This window comes from Podarcis muralis, chromosome 13, assembly GCF_964188315.1.
Source record: "Podarcis muralis chromosome 13, rPodMur119.hap1.1, whole genome shotgun sequence".
Lineage (NCBI taxonomy): Eukaryota > Metazoa > Chordata > Lepidosauria > Squamata > Lacertidae > Podarcis > Podarcis muralis.
The window spans coordinates 29,792,058-29,810,256 of record NC_135667.1 but is presented as its reverse complement, the minus strand read 5'-3'; the positions used below and the strand labels follow the sequence as shown (position 1 = coordinate 29,810,256).

Sequence of the window (18,199 nt, the reverse complement as noted above, 5' to 3'; positions counted from 1 at the left end):
AATTTTTGTGTTGCTTTATTCTTTTTCTGGAAGTCACTTTGCAGCAGCACCAGGAAAAATAGATAGAGGGGCACAGATGTGGGCAGCGTGCCTTTTTGTCCAGTGTTTGGTTTCTGAAAGAAAACTCTGTTTGGGGACAGAGGCAAGTTACTTATTGCAGGGGGTGCTTCCCCTCCTCTGGTGATCCTTGCGCACTTTGTGGGCCTTCCTGGGTGAAAAGCGGGGGCTTGTAAGAATATAAATATATATGACACCTGTTCCTCGGAGACCACAGAGAAAGCCATTTTTCACCCTTTGCCAGAGGATGACTAGTAACAATTCATTCTGCAGGTTCTTCTCGAAAAGGGCAAAGATCCCCTTATCACTTGGGCCATCTGCATTCTCTCAGGGCAGCAGGAAGCACCTGAGGCTATCAAGGGCCTCCTCACTGAGGCTGTGCTCCAGGCAGGAGAAGGAACAGCAAGTAAAATCTCAGCCTCTGAGCGCAACGCATCATGTGCTCCGTCCTTGCAAGAGTATGAGGGCTGAGCCAAAAAGAAAAAAAAGGAAGTTCCTATAAATTGCTCTTCGCACAGCATCATTCTAAGCTCCCTTTCACTAGCTGTCATTGTCTGGTTTCGTGGCAAGTTAGCAAAAGGCCATGGACAGAGGTAAGTCCTCTTTCTCTCTCTCAACCTCAACTTCAGGGTTCAAATTGAGTCAGAAGCAAGCCTCTGAACCTGTTTCTAGCTCCAAGGCTACTTGGGAACAATCACAATGGCAGTGTGTTTCTGGGCATGTGCAGAGTAGAATTCGCTTGCCATTTAAATGATGGCAGCCTTGTGCTCAGATGCCCATCTGGGAATGGGGGCAAGGGCTTCCAAGTGGAGGGGGGGGGTCAGGTTTAAAAGCCCTGCCATCTCTCCTTCCTTGGAAGGTGTGTGTTTCAATTAACAGACTGTGCTACTTGCTGCCTTGCCTTGGCTCCCAGGACAGCTGTTAGGAGAAGCCCAAATTTCAAATTACAAGACAGAGGAAAGGACCACAATGTGGTATTTTGATTTATTCATGTTAAAAATCTCTTCTGTTAAAAGAGATAAACTCCACCCCGCTCTCAAAGAAGTGTGTTATTTCTAAAGCCAGGGGGTATAGAGGCTCAGACTATCTTTTCTGAACTGGAAGCCCCTAATCTCTAAAGACCTACGCACTCAGTGATAAGTGAGGCTTTCTGTGCATGCTCAATGGCACATACTTCTGAATGAGATGCCACTTTGATAGGAAAAAATAAACATATACGTATTTTCCCCCAGCAATGTTGGGTTTGAATGATGTCAGTTCTGTTTTCTGTTGTAAATAATACTAATATAATATAAATCACAAGGGGGGAAGTTAAGGAATGAACTGGGCAAACTGCTTTAGATAAGATGATTCAGAGCTCATGCTTGCTTGGAAAGCTGCTTTCGGAACAGCGTTTTGTAGTCTTCTGGGCACAATGCAAAGCACAGTTTTGGACTTGCAAACCTCCTGTCTTATGGTCACAGGCTTTGGCGACCATAGGATAGGTGTCAGCAACTGCTCCCCTAGGGCCAACTCTGGCCTTGCAACTGCCATCCTTGAGGCGGAGGGGGAGCAGGGGTTGGGGGAAGCAGCAGCTATGACTGGGGGACACCTGCCAGCAGTATAATTTGCCAGGAGTGGTGGTGCGGCCATCGTCTACAACTCCCTTCGAAACAGCCATCCAGTGAAACCACTTTTGAACCTTAGAAACCACCTGCTCCCCTCTACGAAAATAAATCCCAAATCACAGCCCTGTTTATCACAGCTAACGCATGATCTGTCCTCGTTGCAGCCTTTTCTATAAGCATTTCAGAGTGGGCATGAACAACTTTGCTGAAAGACCACGATATTTCAGCCGTCACTTAAATTTGCAGGGCTGCCTTCTCTTCATGTCCTCCTCTGTGTCCTCCCAGCCGTTTTCTGTGTCACTGTGTGCATTGTGTTTCTCTCCTCTAGATAAAAAGCTGAGAGCGGTCATCGTTTTGAACTTGCCTCTCCTTTTCCAGGTAAGGAGCTGACCCAAATGGCCGGTGTCCCTTGAGCACTGCTGCTGTGGGGTGAAGTCATTTGATACAGAGTCTGATGCACGTTCCCTTGCTCTACCTTCCCATATCAGTAAAGGGAAGAAGTTGGGCAATGGGAAGGATTAAAGGTTGAGGGTGTTTGACAAATAGCCACTGGGCAATAGAAATTTGATTCGGCTTGCATTTAAAGGCGAGCCTAGCTGGACCGCATGCTATGCAGAGATACATGCACCAAACCACAGCCATCCTTTGAAACCCACACTTCTCAGAATCTTGCCAAACCGTTCTCCAGCCAAGCAAGGTGTACAAAAATGCATATACTCAAGTCAAGTGTGCAGGTAGGTGCATACATTACTAAAACATAACCTACAAAGGTGAATGATTTTAGGGGGCATTGCAAAAATTAGCATTTTGGCCAAAACCGCATACCCAAGAATGTGCTCATTAGGAGAAATCTGTGCTAAAACGCTGTTGAATTTTCATGAGGGCTATTTTTATTGGTTATAGATTAGTAATTCTTTATTGTAATTGATAAGTGTAAACTGTTTAATAACCATTTGCTGATGTTTAATTTTACTGCTTACTATTGGATTCCAATGGATTATTGAATATCGCTTTATAGGATATAAGTTGTTTATTTTTAAAGTTATTGTGATTTTTTTAATATCAGATCAGATTGTTACTATTAATGTTTGACGTTTTATTATTATTATTTATATGTGTTGGAATCTGCCTAGAGTGGTTTTGGGCAACTCAGCCAGATGGGCGGGGTATAAATAAATACATTATTATTATTTTTATTATTAAGATTGTGGAAATGTAGATAACTGAAGTTTAGATTGGAAAAATGGGAAACGGAAAAGGGACAGCTTTTCCCATCCCTCCTGGGCAACCATCTCAAGGTGCATTTTATTCCCACCTCTGAAGAAAGGCGTGTTGCTAAGTTGTGAACTGAGGTTGACTCTGGAGCTCCTCTTTCCCTCATTCTCTCATCTTTCTCACTTTCATACACGCTCTCACTCTCTCTCTCTCCCTCACACACACACACATTCAAGGGAGAGGGTGGAGGTGTTTGGTGGTGGGCTGCCTCTCCTTCCTTTCTCTTTGGGCGATGCTCCTTCTGCAGGTCCACCCACAGGATGTGGTAGGAGCCCTCGCTCACAAGCCCACCGCAAGGTTTTCTTGCAGGCCTCAGAGCTCGGTGTGTTTTCCCTTTTAAACTTTGTGTGGCCGGTTCGCCTCCCAACCCGCTGCGGTTCTTTCTCTCTGCTCCTCTGCCACTCCTCACGCCCGCCATGTGTGCAGTACATGCCCCTTCTCTCTCCCTCCCTCACTACAGATCCCATTCCTCTCTCTTTTGCTCTGCCTCTCCTTGCTATTTTTGCAACAAAATACACCAGCAAAGTCCCCAGCAGTTCCTGTCCCTTTCTCCAACCCTGCTTCCCACTGACCCTGTTCCTTCTCCATCTCCATCCTCCCTACCCCTATCCTAAACCAAAACATATCTCAGACTCAGGGCCAGATTTAGGTTTGATGAGGCCCTAAGCTACTGAAGGTAATGGGGCCCTTTAGATGCCCAGCTGTCCTTTGTCAACAACAAATTGTCACTGTTTTTTGTGTTCAATATATGCTACATGGTAATTTATGGACCTAATAGGTACAGTGGTACCTCGGGTTACAGACTCTGCTAACCCAGAAATAGTACCTCGGATTAAGAACTTTACCTCAGGATGAGAACAGAAATTGTGTGGCGGCAGCGGGAGGCCCCATTAGCTAAAGTGGTACTTCAGGTTAAGAACAGTTTCAGGTTAAGAATGGACCTCCAGAACGAATTAAGTTCTTAACCCGAGGTACCGCTGTACCTAAAGCCATTTGCACATGTTGCCATGCAACCAGTCCATGCAGAATGTAGGCACCCTATGTATAGAAAGGAGCAAACCAGTGATATTTTAGGGAGCAGGCTAGCAGGCAGGGCCCATTACTTACTGTATGTTTTATTTTATTTGTTTTTTATCTTATATTTTGGAAATGTACATCCAGGTGTTTGTTTTTTTTTGAAATTTTTTTGGGGCCCTCAAGAGAGTGGGGCCCTAAACTATAGCTTGTTTAGCTTATACGTAAATCTAGCACTGCTCAGACTTAGTCCTGGAATATCATGCCTCTTCCACTTTTGAAAATGGGCAACCCCAATGTGTTGTTTTCATTGTCTGGAATTTCCAGTGCAAATGTCAGGGAAACACACACCAGCTTCCCATGTGACATAGCAAGGGACTGTAAAGACATGAATCACAGATCACATGCTGTGGTCACCCACAAGTGGCAGAGGGATTTGGAAAGACCCTTTTCTGAGTGGTGGGAGAGCTTTTGACCACAAAACGGCTTTTAAAACCTGTTATCTTAAGAGTGCAGACATCATGCCAAAGTTAACCAAAGGGATGATGGACACTTAGCTATGGTTTGGTGTGATGTCTGAGCTGATAGACCATAGTTTGTGATAGACCAGCTATCCTGAATCAGAAACCATGGTTTGAAGTGCATGAACAGACCATGGCTTGTGCTAATTATGGTTTAGCACGATGACAGAACTCATAATGACCTTCCTTATGGTTACTTCTCTGCTGCCAAAGATTGGTGCACCAAGGGATGGATGTGTTTTTGGTTTGAGTTCATGTCAATTTTGCATATGTTCGTTCCTAAGTCTTTCCCACCATTTCCCCACATTAATCTGCACTAAAATTTGTATTGAAATACTGCTTTATGACAAAGTACCTAGCTGATACATATTTTATCTCGCGATACACCTTTCTTGAGGTATTTTAGTCAGAAATACACATGCTTTGGGGGAGTTGCTTCCCCCCCCCCTTAATGCCACGAATTGCATCACAAAATCCCAAGCAATGCAAAATCCAAAGGATAATGAAGCCCTAATCCACACCTAGGTCTAGGAAGTGAGAATCAGGGCAGTTCAATTTGCAGAACTTGAATTCCGCAAGCATTCTCAGCTTGCTTTCTTAATTTATTCTTGCATTTCTATCTCACTTTTCCTCCAGGGAGCTCAAGGTGGTGTACATGCACCTCTCCCCATGCCATTTTATCCTCACAGCAACCCTGTGAGGCAGACTAAGAGATAGCAACTGTCCCAAGATGATCATGACAACGACAATACTTTTCTTTTTTGTACCCCACCCACCTGACTGGGTTGCTCAAGTGAGCTTCATGGGCTGAGTGGGGATTTGAACCCTGGTTGCCCAGGGTATCAGCCCCATGTATGCTACCTTGAGCTTCTTGGAGAAAAGGCAAAATGTTGTTGTTGTTGTTGTTGTTGTTTAGTCGTTTAGTCGTGTCCGACTCTTCGTGACCCCATGGACCAGAGCACGCCAGGCACTCCTGTCTTCCACTGCCTCCCACAGTTTGGTCAAACTCACGCTGGTAGCTTCGAGAACACTATCCAACCATCTCGTCCTCTGTCGTCCCCTTCTCCTTGTGCCCTCCATCTTTCCCAACATCAGGGTCTTTTCCAGGGGGTCTTCTCTTCTCATGAGGTGGCCAAAGTATTGGAGCCTTAGCTTCAGGATCTGTCCTTCCAGTGAGCACTCAGGGCTGATTTCCTTCAGAATGGAGAGGTTTGATCTTCTTGCAGTCCATGGGACTCTCCAGAGTCTCCTCCAGCACCATAATTCAAAAACAACAATTCTTTGGCAATCAGCCTTCTTTATGGTCCAGCTCTCACTTCCATACATCACTACTGGGAAAACTATAGCTTTTACTATACGGACCTTTATTGGCAAGGTGATGTCTCTGCTTTTTAAGATGCAAAATATAAATAAATAAATAAATGAGTAAAAAACAACAACACAAAATAAATAAATAAATAAATGAGTGAGTGAGTGGGTGAGTATATACTTTCCCACCCGTAAATATATTCACAGATAGGCACTCCAGACCATATCACTTGCAATGGCGGTTCTGATGCCTCTTCTCCGTTAGATTTAGTCCCGCACAATCTTCTCATTCTGAACTTCGCCAGCAGGATCATGTCCCTGGTGGTGTCGGTTCAGCACCATGAGGAATGTACTGGAAAAAATATTCGTTCCATGAAACAGGTACTTTCTCAGGGCAAAACCCAGCAACGGGACCCTAATCTGGACTGCTGTCCAAGACCAGGTATAGATCACATAAACCAGGAATATTTGAAAGGGTGCCCTCCAGATGGGGTTGGACTCCAACTCCCATCAGCCCCAACCAGCAAGGATGATGGGAGCTGGAGTCCATCAACCTTAGAAAGGGGAATTCCATGCACTACCTTTGCCGTTAGCTTTTTATTGTGAGTGAAACAGCTGGTGCAGACACACCTTTGTTTTTGAAATATTTCCACCACCATCCCCGGAACATTTTGTGTAATGATGTTTAGAGTGTATGTAGCATTTTCTGAGTGTTTTAAGGTGTTTCACCCACATTATCAATACTATAATCTCTACACAACAGCCCTTAGCAGGAGATCAATGTTATTATCTGTATACTTCAGATAAAGAACTGAGAAAGAGTGGCTCATTTAACACCCACAGCTGCTGAGCTCATGATAGGGATAAGATCTGAACCAGGAATTACATGATTTCTAGCTCAGTTCCTAAGACACAACCGTGGCCCAGCTACTGCCTGGGAGCAGGTCCTGTTGAATTCAAAAGTAGGCAGCTATAGGACTGTGCTCTATCTCAGTTAACTGTGCCAGTAGCTAAGGAACCATCCTTCCCATCTCTCACTCCGTTTTTATTTTATTTCGTTGGGAAACTTTGGTGTAAGCACTGCACATCACATTGTCCTTATGTGGGGTCAGAAACTCCAAGTTTGAAAAAGAGAACCTCTTCTGCCTATGATGACATCCTCAAAAAGGAATGAACCAATCACACGTGACCCTTCATAAGGCAACGCTCACATGTCCTAATCAGAATTTCCTCCTTGGTATCTCACGGGCCCAAATGTGGCAATTTTCAAAACTTTAACCGCTGTCACGAATTATTGTTCTGTCTGAAAATGGCAGACATTCCCTAAAGATAGAGTTGTTGTTTCTCCCCATTGATTTGCATCAGTTGTTTGTTTTTTCCAGAAGTCGATAGCCCTGCTGCCATCATCTCATTTTAGTGATCCCCATGTGCCTCTTTTTATTGAGGACAATTCTCTATTCGACAATGGAACAGTCTTCCTCGGGAGGTGGTGGACTCTCATTCATTGGAGGTTTTTTTGTTTTGTTTTGTTTTGTTTTGTTTTAAATATTTTTATTAGTTTTTTAACATACCATTTCCAAGAATTATTAAACATACTTTTATATCTTATTCAATTTTTTTGACTTCCATCAATCACATCTGAAAATTTTCCAATCTTTCCCACTTAATTTACATTTCTTATTTTCACTATTACATAAAAATATCTCTCTTCTTTGCAATATTTCATATATTTCTCCTTACAAAACTTCTTGTAGTCCTACTAGCGTAATTTTTTTATTACAGTTGCTATTCAAATAATTCATATATTTCTTCCAATCTTCTGTGAATCTCTGGTCCCGCAGGTTTCGAATCCTTCCTGTCATTTTGTCCAATTCTGCATAGTCCATTAATTTCATCTGCCATTCTTCTTTCGTTGGTATTTCTTCTTCCTTCCATTTCTGGGCCAACAATACTCTTGCCCATTCATTCATTGGAGGTTTTTAAAGCAGAGGTGCTTTAGCTGAGATTCCTGAATTGCAGGGGGTTGGACTAGATGACCCTCAGGGTCCCTTCCAACTCTACGATTCTATGATTTTATTGGAGAAGGTGCCCAGACAAAGTCAAATTTAAAGGTAAAAAAAAAACTTTAAGAGGCGAGCACAGGAGCGGGCCCCAGCATTGCCCAACACCTGGGAGCACCAGGGCAGCAAACTGAGCTGGCACAGTGCAGGTAGCTACGTCAGAGTGAGTTGCTCTATGGAGAGACATGCACATCTATATGAACACGGCAATAGTTATTTCTGCATTTGCATCTATAAATATAAATTAGCCTGTGCATTTTGTTTGCACATCTGTGTCAACAGCGCATTTCTAGGCAATACATTTCCTCTTTTTATGGCAATGTAATTTTTGCTTGGCTATACAATTCCTGGAAAGCTTAGTTTCTGTAAGCATATGCCTGTTAGGTGGCAGGCATTTCCTGCAAAATAAAAATGCTTTCAAATGTCACATACTGAAAATTCCCTTTACGTAGAAGTCATCCCGTCTTGGTGGGTGGGAGAAAAAATGGTTCTACAGAAGTGGTTCCCAGCTGGTGGCTCACAGACTCCAGGGAGTCAGCGTAACCCACCCAGGGGATCTGTGGCGCCATTTGCACAACAAAAACTACTAGAGAGATATCATAGTTTTCAAAAATAGGGGGTCCATGTAGCTTGGCTTTTGCAAAACAAGGGGGTCTGCAGTACTTAGCTGATGGAGAACCACTGTGCTACGGTGTCAAACAGAGAGAAAGGAACCTGAAGGTCAAACCGGGTGTGACATTATTCACGTCTTCAGTCCTTACACGGCAGATTTGTTAAATAATTAGCCGCTATGGTGGGGCTATACTGGGAAGCTGATGGGGAGCAGGGGTGTTTTCACCCTTTTGCCCTTCAAACCAAATCTGGATTGGGGCCAAGCGCTGAAATTTGAAAGGAAGTGTGCACAGGAAGCCAAACAGATGTCTTATAAGCCTGCCCCCAAAACGCAGAACCCACTTCTGTTCTACACACACACACACACACACACACACACACACACACCAGTGCCCCTGCAGAGTGTTCTTCTTGAGACCACAAAATTTACCCTCTTCTCTAATACTCTCTCTACTTGGGGCTACAGGGATGAGCAACAGACATAGTAGCTCTTATTTGCTCCAATCTCAGTCCTTCATTGTAGGGTTTTTATCTACATCGCAGATAGTCAGCAGGGCAATGGCTGTCCTCACTTCAGTTTCAGTTCATCTCACTTATTAATAATAATAATAATTTGTTATTTATACCCCGCCCATCTGGCTGGGTCCCCGCAGCCACTCTGAGAGGATTCCAACATTAAAAGCTTCCCTGAACAGGGTTGCCTTTAGATGTCTTCTAAAAGTTTGGTAGTTATTTTTCTCTTTGACATCTGGTGGGAGGGCGTTCCACAGGGCGGGCGCCACTACCGAGAAGGCCCTCTGCCCTCTGGTTCCCTGTAACTTGGCACAGGGAATGTAATCAAACTATTAAGTAGCACACTGGCAACTTGCATTGGAAGAAAAGCTTCCATTGGTGCACATTTGAACCTTTCCAGCTTGGGTGGGTCTACAAAGAGGATTAATCAAACTCTTGGCTGTGAATGGCTAGCTATGATGGCATTGGGGCATGAACCCTCCAGTCTCTGTGACACCTCCCTCCCCAATCTGGAGAAACCCGGAGCTCATGGTCCCCCACCCCCTATTTGCTTTCTAAACAGCCTTTAATGGAGTTACTAATTGTGTGAATATCTGCTCATCTAATGTGGAACCTAGAGACTTAAAAGTGGGCATCCACTCATCCCAGGAAATCCTTGGAACTGTAGTCTCTGTGTGTGGCTAGATAGCTCTGAGAGCACCCTCACCTGGCAATGACCTCCAGGACACCTTTATAGGATCATAGAATTGTAGAGTTGGAAGGTACCCCGAGGGACATCTAGTCCAACCCCCAACAATGCAGGAATCTCAACTAAAGCATCCATGACAGATGGCCATCCAACCGCTGCTTAAAAACTTCCCAGGAAGGAGAATCCACAACCTCCTGAGGGAAACTGTTCCACTGTCGAACAGGTCATACTGTCAGAAAGGTCTTTCTGGTGCTTAGCCAAAATCTCCTTTCTTGTAACTTGAAACCATTGGTTCGAGTCCTACCCTCCAGAGCAGGAGAAAACAACCTTGCTCTATCCCCCATGTGATAGCCCTTTAGATATTTGGAGAGGGCTATGATATCTCCTCCCAGTCTCCTCTTTCCCAGGCTAAACATACCCAGCTGCCTCAACCATTCCTCATAAGGCTTGGTTTCCAGTCCCTTGGTCATCTTGGTCACCCTCCTCTGCACACATCCCAGCTTCTTAAATTGTGGCACCTAGAACTGGACACAGTACTGCAAGTGCGGTCTGACCAGGGCAGAATAGAGCGGTACTATTACTTCCCTTGACCGGGACACTATACTTCTGTTGATGCAGCCTAGAATATTATTAGCATTTTTGTTGCTGCTGCATCGCACAATTGATCTACTTGTGATCTACAAAGACCCCTAGATCCTTTTGAGAAGCCATGATAGTTAAACTGCGAATCAAACAATTATACCTAGATATAATTTCTCAATGAATGTGCCCCCTGATCTGAAGATTGCTGCCTGGTTTGTTGTTTTTTTTTGGGGGGGTCACTTGGCAAATACTGCAGAGATGTTATCCCCTCCAATGTGCAAGTTGTAACTGATTCTTTTGTCTGCCTCCTAGCTCTGCATGAGCCAGACTGTGACAGCTGAATACGACTACAATAGCAACTTCACGATTGACTACGATGCGTATGCAGACATCTGCAAGAAGGATGAGATCCGGCGATTCCGTGCAGTTTTCTTACCCGTTGTATATTCCCTTGTGTGTTTTGTGGGGCTGGCAGGCAACTGCCTGGTCATGGTGACGAACATCTACTTCAAGAGGCTCAAGACGATGACAGATATCTACCTCCTCAACCTCGCCATAGCGGACATCCTTTTCCTGCTGACTCTCCCCTTCTGGGCCTTCAGCGCAGCAAAGTATTGGGTCTTTAAGGAGTTTGGTTGCAAAGCCATCCATTGCATCTGCCAGATGAGCTTCTTTAGCGGAATGTTGCTGCTGCTCTCCATCAGCATCGACAGGTATTTCGCCATTGTCCAGGCCCCCTCAGCCCACCGCCTTCGGTCCCAGAGAGTTTTCGCCAGCAAGGTCACCTGCCTCTCCATTTGGATCCTAGCTTTCGTCCTCTCCATCCCTGAGCTGGTCCACAGGGGCATCTATGAGTCTGACCAACAGAAGCCGCGCTGCAGCATCCTAGCGTACAACTTGCTGGCCTTCAGCACCGGCATCAGGATTTGCCAGATGCTCTTTGGCTTCCTGATGCCTCTCCTAGTGATGACATTCTGCTACTGTGTCATCATCAGGACCTTGTTCCAAGCCCGTAGCTTCGAGAAGAACCGGGCGATCAAGGTCCTCATCGCCGTGATGGTGGTCTTTGTCCTCTTCCAGCTGCCCTACAATGGCGTCGTGCTAGCTGAGACCATCTCGGCCTTCAACCACACCAATGGCGAATGCGAAGTCATCAAGCGCATGGATGTGGCCAATGACGTGACGTACGGCCTGGCGTGCTTCCGCTGCTGCCTCAACCCCTTCCTGTACGCCTTCATAGGTGTCAAGTTCCGCAACGACCTGCTCCGGCTCCTCAAGAACCTGGGCTGCATCAGCCAAGCGCAGCTCTGGCAGTGGTCAACGTACCGGGATAACACAAGGTGCTCCATTGCCACGGAAACTGACACCACCACCACTTTCTACCCCTGAAAGGCTCCATGGACCGCCAGTCAACTTGGTGTCACAACAGCAGCCTTTTCCATTGGCCAGCATGAGAGATTGACACTTGGAACCGTTGAATCTCACCTGGTGGGTATGTTTCCAAGTTGCCTGAAGGGCCCAATGGACCGCCCCCTCCTCCACAGATCAATTCACATCATTCAGACTGTTGTATAGAGTAAAGAGATGTGGACTGCAGAAAAGTTGCCCATGGATCTCAAGCAAGTGAGCTGATGGCGGGGACCAAACTCTGCCTATGAACTAGAAGAGTGAGCCTAAATCAGGGTTTCCCAAACGTGGGTTTCCACCTGGTTTTTGTCACTACAATACCCATCACCCCCTGACCACTGGTCCTGCTAGCTAGGGATGATAGGAGTTGTAGTCCAAAAACAGCTGTAGTCGCAAGTTAGGGAAACCCTGGCCTAAATGAATGTAAGAAAAGTTGTGTTGGATCAGGCCAAAGGCCCATCTATCTAGTCCAGCATTACTGTTCTCACAGTGGCCAGGTACCTATCTGCCTTCTCACACAGGACTTGGTCTCCAGGCCCCTCCCTAGCTCTGTCTGTGGGACTCTCTATTGTTTCTCGGTGGTGAGGTAAACGCACTCTGCAGCTGCTCAGGGGCCCATTTAATCTACTCTTACTGAATATTATCATGTGTTTTCTAGCAGATTGCTGTGAACACAGCTATCCCTGGGGGTTTGCCTTAACGCAATACCTGTCCAGAGTCTCAGACTTGTCAGAGGAATGTTAATAGCTCGTGATGTTCAGGAAATGGTCTCTCAGCAGGAGCCAAATGTTAGAAGGTGGCCTCTTGAGACACGAATATGTTCTAAATAGGAGAAACCCAGGAGAGATTGGGTGATGCAGCATGCCTTCCCTATTCCCTCAAGTTATGGAAGGTCCGTGTTGGGGAGAGAAACCGCAGTAAGTGATTGGGACTCAGAAGAAGGCAGAGAGAGATCTTTGAACTCAGGAAAGTACTATTTTGAGGGCTGCCTCTCTAGCAGTCTGATGTGGGACCGTAGCATTTGCTGCTTGTAAGAAGGTTAAGCTGTGCCTCCACCTGTGTTCAACTTGTACATTTATAAATAAACTCAAAATATTAACAGACACACCATAAGCCTCTGGTCATCTCTCCCTTCAATTGGAATCAAGTGCTGCCCTTGGAGCTTCTCCTCTCTTACTATTATTATTGATCATCATCATCACTGAGTTATTAATTGCCTTCTAAACTACTGCCTCTTGGCAATATAAGAGAATTCAAAGCAGTTAAAACCACAAAAGGTGCATTTAAAACATGACCGGAAGCCTGACAAGCTCATGGAAAACCCACATTGGTCCAGCTGGGGAAAGCCTGTTGGAACGGGGGGCGGGGGGGGGGATGTCTTTAATTGTTTCCAGGAAATGCAGTTATTGGCCACCTGTCCCTGGGCGCCAGGAAGACTTCCATAGAACAGGGGCAGCCGCACTAAAAGCCCTGCTCTGAGTTACTGTGGGATGCAGCTTATGAGATCTTTGAAACTTGCAAGAGAAACTCGTCCACCGACCTCCAGGTGTGTAGGGGGCGTGGGGGATGCAGGGAAGTAAGGAGTCCTGGGCTTCCAACTATGAAGCCTTTGGGGATAACACATCACCACAAGTGAGTCATCCCTAGTGCCGGATTTATGTATAAGCTAAACAAGCTATAGCTTAAGGCTCTTGGGGCTCTCCAAAAAAATTAAAGGAAAAAAAACCTGGATTTACATTTCCAAAATAGAAGATAAAAAACAAATAAAATAAAACCTACATACAGCAACAGTGTTTTGTGTTGTGTAGGCTCCTATGATGTAAGTCATGGGCCCCACCTGCTAGCCTGCTCCCTACAATATCACTGGTTTTCTCCTTTCTACATATAGGGTGCCTGCATTCTGCATGGACTGGTTGCATGGCAACGTGTGCAAATGACTTTAGATACCTATTAGGCCCATAAATTACCATATAGCAGATATTCAACACACACAAAAGTGACAATTTGTTGTTGACAAAGGACAGCTGGACATATAAAGGGCCCCATTACCTTCAGTAGCTTAGGGCCTCATCAAACCTAAATCTGGCCCTGGGCATCCCACACCAGAGATGTTCTTCCAGTGCAAAACTTAACTGCCCACCTTGGGAATGGGGAATTCTCTGTAGTTTGCTGGATTGCCATTAGCCACAATGGCAGGGGCTGAGGGGAGTTGCATTGCAAGGGCCCCCTCCGGCCATCCGTTTCATTATGCATTCATGACGATTTGTGCTTGGGATGTTATTGGGGCAGTTACACCAGATCCTCCTTTCAATTATCTACACCTGCAAAAATGGAAGGAGCGGATAGACTGCTTCTTTTCCAATCAGTGCATGCCCAAATTTTTATTTTTTTTTACCACAAATGTCCCAAGGGTAGTGTTCTGCCCAGACACTGAGATCCAGCTCTGAGGGCCTTCTGGCGGTTCCCTCACTGTGAGAAGCAAAGTTACAGGGAACCAGGCAGAGGGCCTTCTGGATAGTGGCACCCACCCTGTGGAACACCTTCCCATCAGATGTCAAGGAAATAAACAACTATTTAACTATTTGACTTTTAGAAGACATCTGAAGGCAGCCCTGTTTAGGGAAGTTTTTAATGTTTGATCTTTTATTATCTTGTTGGAAATCGCCCAGAGTGGGGAGCATTGCCGAGTGACTAATAAAGCAGAATGATGTGTGGATGGTCCCGTATAAATCCGCCACTAATGCACTACTGTATTATTGTGCCCAGGCCATGTTGCAGAGTACACCTATGAAAGAAAGGGATCCCAAAATGTCTGGAGGAAACTGCCTAGACTAACCTCCATTCCAGAGCAGGTGAAGTAAATACATAACAGGTGTGAAACTCTGGCCCTTGCGAATGAGGTGGGATCTTCCACCAGTGCTTGGGCTCTGAGCATCCTTTCACACGGGTGCATTGATTATTCAAGGGAAGCTGAAGTGAAACTGGTTCTGAAACTGCGATCGAGATGTGGGGTTTCCCCACATGCATACTTCTCATTTCGCTCGCTCATGCCACCCCCAAACATCAGGGAAATGGAATCCGAAAACAGGAGGCCGGTGAAAAAGTTTGGTGGTTTCACTGCAAAGCAATGAAGTCTCTTGTTTCCAGAAACTGGTCGGTAAGATAATGGAAAACAGGGGTGGGGTGGGGAATGAGGGACTGAAAAATCAGCAAGCCCTTTAAATAAAATAACACTTGACACTTGACTTCAAGCAATGGCCAAGCAGAGCAGCCATTGACACACACACTCTGAGAAAGGGGGTGCAGACTTGCATAAAACATGTGTGCATTGATTCTTATGCCTCCTGATGTCTCTTGTGCTCTAGGAGGCTTAATTTGGTCAGAATTGAGTATACACTGAATACACTGAATTGACGCTGAATACATTACTTCTGGTAAATGACCCACCATTAGCCGCTAGAGGAACATGAAAATATGTGTCCTGGGCTTTTTAGACTCGTTTACCCATGTACTATGGGGACGCATTTGTTGCCAGATGTGAAATATATTAGCCTTATGTCCAGCTCTCCTATCCCTCTATAGACTTTTCTTCTAAAAACAAAGAAGGCAAGAAACTTGCTTTCAAAGTGAAATTTGCAATTCTCAAAATCTCACCTCCCCTATCAGCTTGCTCTGCTTGCATTTCATGCCTGCCAGTCTGCGCATGGAACATGCACTTTGATCATCTCCCACGTTTTGCGCCTAGATTGTGCCGAGTGAACAGTGGAGATTAAAAGGGGCCTCGAGTTTTCAAACCCTTGCTTTCTGCCAACAGAAGCTGGCGAGCAGTAAAGATAACAAACAACCTTGCGGTGCCTTAACAGATTTAACAGATTTATTGTGGCACAAGCTTTCGCAGAATGAGATTTGGCTAGATGCTATCGGCAAGAGAGCGATGATGGAGGAGAAATCTGAATGAATCTGACCGAACACAGGAGAGAGTTCGTTCTGCAGCTGCTCCATGGTTGTGGTGGTGGCAGCGACAAAGAGATTCTACTTTGCGCTCACCACTGTTGCACTTGTGCAGGGCTGTCCAGCAGAACAGTTCTGAGTTTTACAACTTGTCGCTCGGTGGATTCTGGTTGATCCCTCAATGACCCACATTTGCAAGATGTTTTACACACAAAGTTGCTCATGGATGGTGATTTCCCCAAAGTATTCGATGAAAGTGTTTCTACCCAGGGTGTGGATAGAATTCTTGAAAGTACGTATATGACTGGTCACTTGTATGCTCACCTTTATTTCTTGGACTCGGTGATCAAAAAGACCAAGGGTTGCCTGAATAGATAAGGCAGGAAATTTCTTGTTTTCTTCAGAAAGAGGGCTTGGCTCCAGCAATTCCAAAGGAAGCAATAGTCAAAGTTGGGTTGCCTGATTAAATAGGAAAGGTATTTTCTTGTAGGTATGGGCTTGGTTTTTTTGCAGAAAGAGGGCCTGGAACCAACTGGAAGGAAGCATTAGTCAGTAGTGCTAAACCAAGTATTTGGAATTCTGAAAGTTCAGCCTGAATTTGGAGTGCTTTAAGAAGGGGACCTGAAATTGTACCCCCTCTTTCAGATTTCAGCAGATTTTGAGAGTAGGGTGCAAAGCTCCCTGGTACTCCCTTAGTTCCTGTTGGGGGGTACATTTGAACCCCCAGAATGGTGCTGTGTAACAATGTGTCAAGGGCCACTGGCAGCTGTCCTGGGTGGCCACTATTTTTTCCCAGAGTGCCCTGCAGAATTATGCTTTCTTCTGATGCAACCTCAGTGCAAGTCATTACAGAGATTTAAATGTGGCAGCCAGCAGAAGGGAGAATCCAAGAGGGTCCTTGATGCATTTTGCCCCTTGACGCTCAACAAATAGCTGTAATGGTTGCCCATTTTCATGGTCTGTGAGTGGATCTATAAAAATGTGGGGTGGGAGAGGTTTTGTGTGTTTTTTTGCAGTGAGACCATTATGGGGACAAAGTCCCTACTGTTTTAGATCATCTGCAGCTGGCACCCAACACCCAGCTCCATCCCTACCATTAGGCAAAGAGGGAACTGCCTTGGCAAAAGAAGGCGGCTGCAGGAGCCTAGATGTTCTTCCTGAAGCCCTCTGGTCATGACTTTCTGCTGGAAGGCAGAGTTTTGTGTGCTACATGGCCTGCCTTGCACCCCAATAACTAGCCCGTTGCCTTCCTATGCATCACCCCCTTGCCAGTAGCAAACTAAGATTCCAGTGCCAGTCCAGTCAACTTCTGTTGAACAGGAGGCCACCATTTTGTCCTCTTTAGATAGCAAAACATATTGAACCAGCCCTGCAAACAGCCAACTTTGGGCAATGTGCTTGAATGTGGTGGTGTCTCCGTTTCACGCTTTTCTGGATATGACTGATCAGATCCGTTTCAATCCGATTTCCAGCCTGGTTTTGTATAGAATCATAGAATTGTAGGGTTGGAAGTGACCACGCGGGATCACCAAGTCCAACCCCCTGCAATGCAGGAACCTTTTGCCAAGTCTGGGGCTCGAACCCACAAGCCTGAGATTTAAGAGTCTCATACTTTACCAACTGAGCTATCCCACATTTCTTCTTTTAAGTCCATTGTATTCTTCTTTTTGGGACGCGGGTGGCACTGTGGGTTAAACCACAGAGCCTAGGACTTGCCGATCAGAAGGTTGGCAGTTCAAATCCCCATGACGGGGTGAGCTCCCGTTGCTCGGTCCCTGCTCCTATCAACCTAGCAGTTCGAAAGCACGTCAAAGTGCAAGTAGATAAATAGGTACCACTCCGGCGGGAAGGTAAACGGCGTTTCCGTGCGCTGCTCCGGTTCGCCAGAAGCTGCTTAGTCATGCTGGCCACATGACCCAGAAGCTGTACGCCGGCTCCCTTGGCCAATAAAGCGAGATGAGCGCCGCAACCCCAGAGTCATCCGCGACTGGACCTAATGGTCAGGGGTCCCTTTACCTTTATTCTTCTTTTTAACTATGCTTCTGGTTGCTGGCCATGTTGATCATCTCTCTGTGGGTGGAAAGGCAGAATAGAAAGATGTCTACAAAGCTAAAAGTATTCCATACTGTTATCTTCATTTGGAATATCAAGCTTGAAGTATATCAAACAGCAGAGGGCAATATAACAACATCTGGCTTTCTGCAGTTTGAATTTCCTGCTTCTGTAGACGGAGATGGGCATGTTCCTCTTGTTTAAACTGCGCATAGAAATTCATCATTAATAAGCGTTGACTGGAAACCAGACGAGGCATGACATTCTGCAGTAACCTCCATACATACTCTAGTTTGAGTAAATAAACTCATTGGCTTCAAAACAGAGACATAAACCTTTTATGAAGGCAACACTGGTTTTATTGTTTTTTAATCTGGTGCCCCGAGGTGGGTTTAGAGTGACAGCCGTGCTGTTTCTCCAGTGATTGCAGTTGTCGCATAACAACCATGTTGTGGGAAGATTTTGTGATGTGATGGTGACCCCGGGGAACAGATAAGAAATGCTTTGTTTGGCAGAGCTTTATCAATCTCTTCAAGCAGAGACAGTGAAACA

The 18,199-nt window shown here is 45.5% G+C and overlaps 1 protein-coding gene across 1 annotated transcript; it reads left to right on the top strand.

Moving 5' to 3' along the window:
- Window positions 1-568: 568 nt before the first annotated feature.
- CCR7 (C-C motif chemokine receptor 7) lies at window positions 569-12,859 on the top strand. Its single transcript, XM_028703240.2, has 3 exons — window positions 569-650; window positions 1,993-2,042; window positions 10,550-12,859. The coding sequence occupies exons 1-3, from the start codon at window positions 641-643 to the stop codon at window positions 11,624-11,626; spliced, it is 1,137 nt and encodes a 378-aa protein (XP_028559073.2). The 5' UTR covers window positions 569-640; the 3' UTR covers window positions 11,627-12,859.
- The last annotated feature ends 5,340 nt before the right edge of the window (window positions 12,860-18,199 follow it).